Source organism: Capricornis sumatraensis, chromosome 8 (genome assembly GCF_032405125.1).
Source record: "Capricornis sumatraensis isolate serow.1 chromosome 8, serow.2, whole genome shotgun sequence".
Taxonomy (NCBI): domain Eukaryota; kingdom Metazoa; phylum Chordata; class Mammalia; order Artiodactyla; family Bovidae; genus Capricornis; species Capricornis sumatraensis.
The window spans coordinates 61,837,656-61,848,141 of NC_091076.1; the positions used below are offsets into that span (position 1 = coordinate 61,837,656).

At 35.4% G+C, this 10,486-nt stretch overlaps 1 protein-coding gene across 1 annotated transcript in view; it reads left to right on the forward strand.

The window, feature by feature from the left end:
* BRIP1 (BRCA1 interacting DNA helicase 1) overlaps window positions 1–8,851 on the forward strand; it is a 186,412-nt gene extending 177,561 nt beyond the window's left edge. Inside the window, exons 17-19 of the mRNA XM_068978905.1 lie at window positions 1,752–1,834; window positions 6,413–6,733; window positions 8,130–8,851. Coding sequence (XP_068835006.1) covers window positions 1,752–1,834; window positions 6,413–6,733; window positions 8,130–8,851 — 1,126 coding nt within the window. The remainder of the gene's footprint in view (window positions 1–1,751; window positions 1,835–6,412; window positions 6,734–8,129) is intronic.
* The last annotated feature ends 1,635 nt before the right edge of the window (window positions 8,852–10,486 follow it).

Sequence of the window (10,486 nt, forward strand, 5' to 3'; positions counted from 1 at the left end):
TCAGTTCAGTTGCTCAGTCATGTCCGACTCTGTGCGACCCCATAGACGGCAGCCCACCAGGCTCCCCCGTCCCTAGGATTCTCCAGGCAAGAACACTGGAGTGTGTTGCTAGATTTCCTTCTCCAGTGCATGAAAGTGAAAAGTGAAAGTGAAGTCTCAGTCATGTCTGACTCTTAGCTACCCCATGGACTGCAGCGTACCAGGCTCCTCCGTCCATGGGATTTTCCAGGCAAGAGTACTGGAGTGGGTTGCCATTGCCTTCTCCACATTAGTCATTAGGAAAATGTAAATCAAAACCAGAGTGAAGTACCACTTTATACCTTTTATGGTAAATATATTGAAAAAGAGGGACAATAACAAGTGTTAATGAAGCTATGGAGAAATTGGAAATCTCATGCATGGCTAATGGAAATGTAAAATTATGCGACTGCATTGGAAAAAATCATGTGGCAGTTTCTCAAAATTTAAACATAGAGTTTCCATACTAACTATCAATTCTATTCCTAAGTTTATACTCAAGAGTTTTTTAAAAATGTATTAACATAAAAGCTTGTACACAAATATATATAGCAGCATTATTCATAATAGTCAGAAATGGAAGCAATGCAAAATGATCATTACTTTATGTATAGATAAACAAATTGTGGTATATCCATACAATGGAATATTCTTCAGTAATAATATATAATATCATGCTAAGTGAGAGAAGCCAGACACAAAATGCCATATATTATAAGATTCTAGTTTATGAAGTGTCCAAAACAGATAAATCTAGGGCTTCCCAGGGTGGCACTAGTGGTAAAGAACCCACATGCCAATGCAGGAGATAAGAGACAGATTTGATCCCTAGATCAGGAAGATCCCCTGGAGGAGGGCATGGCAATCCACTCCAGTATTCTTGCCTGGAGAATACTATGGACAGAGGAGCCTTGTGGGCTACACTCCATGGTGTCACATAGAGTTGGACATGACTGAAGCCACTTTGCATGCACACATGCATATGAAGAGAAAGTAGATTACTGCTTGTCAGGGGTTAGGGGAAATAATCTGAGTAATTCAGGGAGACTAATGGGCATGGGGTTTCTTTTTTGGTGAGATTAAAATATTCTGTAATATATTGTGTTCTAGGTTGCAGAACCTTGTAAATGTGCTAAAGAACCACTATATTTAAAAATCTTTAATAATTTTCAAATAATTAGCAAATCGAGCACCACAATCCATAAAAAGAATAATGTACCATAGCCATAGTGGTTATTCTAGGAATGAAAGAAAGGTAAGCTCAATATCTGAAATTTTGCTACTGTACTCCACCATATTAGCAGTTTAAAAAGAACTACATGATTATATCAATTGGTGCAAAAAATTTTTTTTACAAACTTATTTATGATAGGAACTTGTTAAATCAGAATAAAAGTTATCTACATAAAATCTACAGCTAGTATAAGGTAAAAAATATTCTGTATATGTAAGGAAGGTTTGGAGGAAATATTTTCTTTAATTTTCTTGACTTTTGAAATAGAGTGCATGTAGTGTTTTTGGGGTATAAGTTATCAGTAGTTGGCAAAAGTAGGGTGCTTTTAAATATACCTACTCTGGTACATTGTACTGAGTAGTTTCTATAAACCTTATTCATAATCGTGACTTTGATTAAAGGACACATCATTAATTTTCTCAATCTTCTCTCTGTCCCATTAGAAATTTGACTGTTTTCACTGTTGTATTTATCTTACTTTCTCCCTATTTTTTAATAGGTGTATTCGACACAAGAATGATTGGGGGGCTCTTATTCTAGTCGATGATCGCTTCAGAAGTAACCCAAGTCGATACATATCTGGTAAGAGTCTCAGCTGGGCTTAGAATAAGAGTTGGTGGCAAGCTTTAGTATTTAATGACTTCTATTTTTAAAGATAAAGAATTGGATAGAGAATTTGAATTACTAGATCTAACATGGAAAAATTCACATTGCCTGGAAATCTATCCTTTTAATGCTTCTATGTTTACAAAAGATCTTTAGAGAGAAGGATCTGGTTAGTTCTAATGGATCATGGAAAAAGCAAGAGAGTTCCAGAAAAAGCTCTATTTCTGCTTTATTGACTATGCCAAAGCCTTTGACTACATGGATCACTATAAACTGTGGAAAATTCTGAAAGAGATGGGAATACCAGACAACCTGACCTGCCTCCTGAGAAATCTGTATGCAGGTCAGGAAGCAGCAATTAGAACTGGACATGGAACAACAGACTGGTTCCAAATTGAGAAAGAGTACATCAAGGCTGTATATTGTCACCCTGCTTATTTAACTTACATGCAGAGTACATCATGATAAGTGCTGGACTGGAAAAAGCAGAAGCTGGAATCAAGATTGCCGGGAGAAATATCAATAACCTCAGATATGCAGATGACACCACCCTTATGGCAGAAAGTGAAGAGAAACTAAAAAGCCTCTTGATGAAAGTGAAAGAGGAGAGTGAAAAAGTTGGCTTAAAACTCAACATTCAGAAAACGAAGATCATGGCATCTGGTCCCATCACTTCATGGGAAATAGATGGGGAAACAGTGGAAACAGTGTCAGACTTTATTTGGGGGGGCACAAAAATCACTGCAGATGGTAATTCCAGCCGTGAAATAAGACGCTTACTCCTTGGAAGGAAAGTTATGACCGACCTAGATAGCATATTAAAAAGCAGAGACATTACTTTGCCAACAAAGGTCCATCTAGTAAAGGCTGTGGTTTTTCCAGTAGTCATGTATGGATGTGAGAGTTGGACTGTGAAGAAAGCTGAGCACTGAAGAATTGATGCTTTTGAACTATGGTGCTGAAGACTCTTGAGAGTCCCTTGGACTGCAAGGAGATCCGACCAGTCCATCCTAAAGGAGATCAGTTGTGGATGTTCATTGGAAGGACACCAATGATGTTGAAGCTGAAACTCCAGTACTTTGGCCACCTCATGCGAAGAGTTGACTCATTGGAAAAGACCCTGCTGCTGGGAAAGATTGAGGGCAGGAGAAGGGGACGACAGAGGATGAGATGGTTGGATGGCATCACCGACTCGATGAACATGAGTTTGGGTGAACTCTGGGAGTTGGTAATGGACAGGGAGGCCTGGCGTGCTGCAGCTCATGAGGTCATGGAGAATCAGACATGACTGAGCGACTGGACTGAACTGAACTGAATGTAGTATATTAATCAATTAAGATCTTTCAGTTTCATCAGAATGTGGTTTTGATTCAGTAGCATAGCAATAATTTATTTAGCATTGTCAAGGAAAAAAAACTGTTCCACAGAAGTTAATTTTTCAAGAAATATTAAGTTTTTACATTTAAGCATGCAAGCAATCCATTGGCTACATAGGATTCTTCTTTCATTTTGGATTATTTGAGTTTTATTGTTGTTTGTTTAGAAATGCTTCTGTTGTTACAGAGTTTATATTAATCGGAGTTAGTATCTTCTAAAAAAAAAATGCACCACTGCATTCTGCAAGATGGTCATTTTTCTCCACTCAAATGAACAAATACCGTGTGCCTATTGTTTTCATCCAGCTGTAGCACAGTCCCTTTGAAATCAATATCAGGAATCTATCTGTTATTAAAGAACTATTAGAAATACTTCCATTTTTATTGTTAGCTTTAGAGCTAAAAAGTTCGTACCATACTATAATATAATGAAAAGATGCTAATTTTTTGTTTCAGATTAGCTGTCTATGTATATGTACGCTACTTTTTATATTTCAGAACCTAATCATTATATCTGATTCAGTATTAAAACATATCCACCTGGATTGAACCAGGAAATGCTGCTTTATTAATCTTTTCTCCTCTTTACCTGTAGAGCAAGCCATTGAACTTAGGCCAAGTCATAACCAAAAGCAAATGTTAAGTGCTTATGTTTAGTCAGCAGGTGGAGCTCAGATTCTTTCAAGTTTTCAAAAGCAAACTGACATTTTATACTGAAAAGGCTTTTTTTAATCACAAAAAGGTCAAAATGAAAGTGATAAGTATAATGCTAAAATTTTTAAATTTGAAAATTTTTCATATTTTTATTTGGTATAATTATTTTCCCCAAGCAAACAAAAATCACGAACTTTAAAGAAATGCATGTTTTAAATTTTTTTAATTTTCAAATCTAGAACTGAAATTTTTGCCTCAGATTTGTTGAGAGATTTTTTTTTTAATTAAACATTTTTTATTATTTTCTGTAAGATTTTATTTTTTTCTGAGACTCATAAAGAAGACTGAAATCTTAGGTAGGCAGTAACAGCAGATTCCTTTTGATGACTAATTTTTGTTTAAATTCAATTTGCATAAGAATAGATTGATAGAAAATTTCCATTAAACAGAAAAACTAAAGGAATATATTTGTAATCAAAGTCTAATTGTTCAAGTTTCTTGATGCCCTGTCTTATCTTCCTCTCAACTGAAAAATGCCATACTGAATTTTTAAACTACTCTAAAATATTATTATAGTTTTAGCAACATCAGCAGAAAATATTTATTTTCTAAAGTCCAAATATCTGAATTTCATTCTGAAGTGGCTCATTATCCAAAACACCTTATACTGTTAATATGGTTTATTTTTATGCAGTTTTCATATGTCACAGGTCTTATCTCTTATAATGTGATTATTTATATATTAAAAATAAATATATATATTCATATAAGACATGATTTACCCACAAAATGGTGTTATTCCTTTTACCCAGAATAGTTTAATATATTTGGAATTGGGAGAAGGGAGACAAAAAAAAAAACAAAACACCTTTGAGACTGTTAAAGTGAGAAAGGGTAAGTGGCTCAGTTGTGTCCTACTTTTTGTGACCCCACGTACTATAGCTTGCCAGGCTCCCCTGTTCATGGAATTTTCTAGGCAAGAATACTAGAGTGGGTAGCCAGTGGGAATGCCCTTCTCCAGGAGATCTTCCTGACCCAGGGATTAAACCTGTCTCTCCCGCATTGCAGGCACATTCTTTTACCATAGGAGCCACCAGGGAAGCCCAAGAATATCAGAGCCGGTAGCCATTCCCTTCTCCAGGGGATCTTCCCCACTCAGGGACTGAACCTGGGTCTCCTGCATTGCAGGCAGGTTCTTTATCACTTGAGCACCAGGGAAGCTCAAAGTGAAAGCATTAGTCACTCAGTTATGTCCAACTTTTTGCAACCATATGGACTGTAGCCTCCCAGGCCCCTCTGTCCATGGAATTCTCCAGGCAAGAATACTGGAGTGGGTAGCCATTCCCTTCTCCAGGGGATCTTCCCAACCCAGGGATCAAACTCCCATTTATTTTTGCTCAAGGAATCAAATTTAAAAGTTATAAAAAGAGATTGTGTTGTTTACAACTTCTAGTTTCTCTGCAGTTAAAAGATAGGCAATTTTTGTGGGGAATTATAAAATTCCCCTTCATGGATCATAGCCTTGTTGCAGCAAAGGGGCTTGCGTAACTCAAGCTATGAGCTGTGCCGAGATGCAAACTACTCCAGTATTCTTGCCGCGAGAATCCCATGAAAAGTATGATAAGGCATGAAAAGATATGACACCGGAAGATGAGCCCCAAGGAAATTAAAGACACTTGCTCCTTGGAAGGAAAACTGTGACAAACCTAGACAACGTATTAAAAAGCAAAGACATCACTTTGCCAACAAAGATCCATATAGTCGAAGGTGTGGTTTTTCCAGTAGTCATGTATGAATTTGATAGTTGGACTATAAAAAAGGCTAATGGCCAAAGAATTGATGCCTACGAATTGTGGTGCTGGAGAAGACTCTTGAGAGTTTCTTGGACTGCACAGAGATCAAACGAGTCAATCCTAAAGGAAGTCAACCCTGAATATTCATTAGAGGACGGATGCTGAAATTGAAGCTCCAGTACTTTGGCCACCTGATGAGAAGAGCTGACGCCTTGGAAAGACCCTGATGCTGGGAAAGATTGAGGGCAGGAGGAGAAGGGGATGACAGAGGATGAGATGATTGGATGGCATCACCAACTCAATGGGCATAAGTTGGAGCAAACTCTGGGTGATGATGAAGGACAGGGAAGCCTGGGATGCTGCAGTCGTCCATGGGTTCGCGAAGAGTCAGACACAACTTCGTGACTGAACAATAACAACAATGATAAAATTAGATTTGCCTTATTCCCCAGTTATTCATACTGATGAATAATGCATTTCCCTATCTCCATTCTACTTCTACTGCCTCTTCCCTCCATCCAGTTGACAGTCACTGCATGTAAAGAGAAATGCTACTGATACAAGAGCATACTGTACTTACGACGGTAAAAAGGCAGGAAAACGGTTGAGAACCACTCTATATACTCTAAATTCAAAGTAGATTACTTCACCAGAGAAGTTATCTAATTGTTGTTCTTAGTATGTCGTCACAAATAACCAAGTTTCTTTGCTGGTTTTACTTTTTGCCTCAGGACTTTCTAAATGGGTTCGACAGTTGATTCAGCACCATTCAACCTTTGAGAGTGCACTGGAGTCCTTGGCTGAATTTTCCAAAAAGCACCAAAAGGTCATTGCTGTATCCAAAGAAGACAGAAAATCTATACAGGACAGTGAGCCTACACTTGGAGTGGCTTGTTTGAAGGATAGTACCTATTTTTTAGAAGCAGCAAGCCATTTATCACCAGAATATGCTACGGAAGGTAAAGCAAAAATGTGTTTAAAACTACCATATCCTAAAATGATAAATGAAAGTCCTTCTTTGCCAAGAGGCATCATCTCCAAAAAGGAGAAAAGTATGAAAAGTTCTACCCATTTACATTTAGTAGAGAAGTCTCATTATATTCAGTGAAATGATATTTGTTATGCTACAGATTAATGTCCTTAAATATGTTGTTTTGTAATATAAGGTGTTATCATAAAATAATGAAATAGTATAGTGTATTGGAATGGGAACAAACTTTTGTCAGAGACCTATACATATTTTCTGGTTTTCCACTAAGAAGCTTTGACCCTCTGAGCAAGTCACTTAACATTTTGAGTCTTAATAGAAGAAGGAATATCTGCCTGCCTGTCCCTCCAGGTTGGGTATAAAGATCTAATAAGATGATAAATATCACAACATTGTAAAGAACTGTACAAATGGTAATTTTTTCTAAAGGTGATATTAAAAACTGACCTAATTTGCCTTACATGAATTATTTGTTTAGAGATGTGAAAGTCATTTATTCTAAATGATAAAAAATAATATTTTAAAATATCAGAATATGCTAGATTAGAATATAATTTGAAAAATTAGAATATAATTTAAATATATTAGAGTATAATATATCAGAAGGTAGCAAATTTGGCCTGCTCTCTGATTTTGTAAGTAAAGTTTAATGGAATGCAGTCACAGTTAGTCACTTACATATAGTATACAAGAGCAGAGTTAAGTAGTTGTATATATTACCCTAGAACAGCATAATTGAGTAGTTGCAACAGATACTATATGACCCACAAAGCCTAAAATATTTATTGTCTGGCCTATTACAGAACAAGTTTGCTAAACTGTGTTCTATATCATTGGATATCATTTTAATTGTTTTATTTAATATATAATAGTTGTTTTATATATCAGTTTTTAAATATTTATTTTATAGCATATGCTTGTATGCTAACTAAATGTTATAGTGAGTTCTAGGCCATTATACTAGTTTCTAGTCCATGTCTGATTACCAACCAATTTTATAACCTCAAGCAAATATCTTAGTCTTTGTGGTTGTCAGTTTCCTTTTTTTGGGGGGTTGTCAGCTAACTTAGGGAATTAATCTTCGTCAGTTTTTCTCAATCACTGGTTAGTGGATTTTTAAGGCATTTTTACAGCCTCCTTCCCCCTTTACTCAGCCTTCTTTCTTTTCCTTTTTACCCTTCCTTTTCTTGTTCACTTCTGAGATCCCTGGTATATAATTTGATCGTTTACCAGACAGCATTATAACTTGGGCTAGGAACCACTGGAGACCTAAGATTCCTTTCAGAGTTAACATGTTGTGCTTTACATTCTAAAATGGAAGTCCTGCTACTGCTTGTTATGGGCTCTGAATTATGCATCCTATACAGTTATTTCAGTATTTCTAACAAAAATCACTTTTAATGTAACAATTATAATGTTAGGAGCAGAAAGTTAACACTCTTACACCCTTGTATTTATAGATGATCCAGAATTATTAGAAGAGTCTGCCCAGGCAGTAGGAGCAGAAAGAATTGTGATTTCCAGATCCACAAGCCCCACCTTCAGCAAACAAATAAACCGAATTAGCTGGTCTGGGAGTAATGTGGGGGGACAGTGTCTTACTGGTAAAATTCTGACTGGAACACCTATGGTTAGGTCATCAGAGGACTGTGCCTCTACTTCTTCCACTTTCAAAACAGAAAAGAAATGTGAAACAGTTTTGCCACTCACTGATAAATATGAGTCCTCATATCTGACAGTAGATACATCATTTGGAGTATGCCCTCAATCAGAAACCATTGTTCCATCTACAAACGTCGATGCTACTAATCTGAATTCAGAAGATCCAGCAATTCCGTTGTCCGTAGTAAGTGAAGAAGCTGAACCTTCTGCTTCAAACACAGCTTCTGAAACAGAAGCAGAGGATGAATCTATCTATTTTACACCTGAACTTTATGATCCTGTAGATACAAATGAAGAAAGGAATGAGCTAGCTGGAACTGAGAGAGACAGTAGGTTGACTAATAGTTCAAACTGCATTTTAACTGAAGATGTTTTTGAAATTAAAACTACAAAAGGAGTGGATTCAGTCAGAGAAATGGAAGCTGAAGACTGCACAGACACAAAGTTGAAAAGACTCATGCCTGTTAAAGAAAGTAAAGTTGATGACCCTGGAAGTAATGTAAAAACAACTCATAAATGAATTGGAACTGGGAAAATACTCAGGAAATGGATATAAATTGTCTTCTTCCAAAAATAAAGATGTGTTCCTGGTGTTAGGTAATAATACTTAACTGTCAAGCTATAAAAACATACCATCATGCATATATTCAACTATATTGTAAATTGGATAAGTAGCATGGTTTGGGGTTTTTTTTTTAGTTTGAGATATATTTTTCACTTTAATCCAAAGACTATATTATGTTTAAAAATATAAATTTTACTACTCTCAAGTTTTAATAAATTGATTCTTAAAAAATATTTTCCTCCAAGAAGTCTTCCTCTGCTAAATGTTGTATTGAATTAATCAATTTGGAAGATATGTAGTTTCCTAGTGCACTTTAAATTTCACATGAATATTTGTTTTTATAATCCTCTTCATCCATTTGTTTTCAGACTGATATGTAAAAATTAATAGCAGTCTAATCCAGTCATCCATGGATCATGTTTCTCTAGATTTCTTAGATCAGTCTGAGATTTTTTTTTTAGAAGTCACAGTCTTCTTGAAAAGTATATTCCTATATTAAATTTTCTACTTCTAAGTAATTAAGAATTAAGAAGAAAACTGCATGCATTTCTAATTGAAATTGTTTTTTGTCCATTAAACCTAAATCAAGCATGTTGTAAACAAATTTATATAAAATCATAAGATGCCAAATTAAAGACTCCAGATTTTCAATTCTGATTGTTTAGCTTCATCACCATTGTGGAAAAAAGTGATCTTTTCTAGCTGAAAGGTTTCAATTATGCAGCCAAGATAGGAAACTTCAAATATAAACTTAATAAGTAAACCCAAACATGTAACAGTAGCTGAAAAATGTTCTGTGATATCTCAGTAAGCCTTTCTGTAAATTTTGACTCTGTTTTTATGAATGAAGCTGTACTTCTGATTAAAAATGGTTATAAAAGCTCTTCTCTGATATCATTCTAAAAATACATTCACTGATCTTTTCCAAGAGACATCTGTTATTCAGTAGACATTTAGGCTTCTTGTGAGTGATTTGAATTGAAATTTTATGAGTTGTTCAAGTTGTGGATGTGTTTCATTATTTTCAAGTCAAAATTCTCTGAAGTCAGGTATCTTTTTATTTGGGATGATGATTTATTATATATGAATATGTTTACTTTCATTTCAGTGGCATTTAGATTGAATACAGCTTAATTGTTTCTATAGCATTGGATGTTACAACTCTAAGCATAATTCAAAGAAATTTAAATGAGTAATTTACCAGTTAAAGACTGCATCTGTAGATTGGGATATATTCAGTGCCATCTAGTATTAGATCTTTCTCTTAGGTGATCAGTAAAAAGTTTCAAACACTGGATTAAAAGGTAATTTCTAAGTTGTTTTGAAAGGGTGAAATCATTTGTCCTCTTTGGCATAGTGTTTAATCCACACATAAAGGGTAGTGTGATAATAGGAAAATACCAGGTGGAAGGCAAGAGACATGGGCTCTGTTCTTGGCTCTGCCACTAAAATTTGCTAAGTCATGCCTTTTGGGGAATTAGTTTCATCTGTGAAATGTGTAGTTTGATACTATAAAATTATGCAAATCCCTTTCAACCTTAAAAATCCATAATTGAAAGGAATATGTGTTGATATTTTATTCTGAATTTT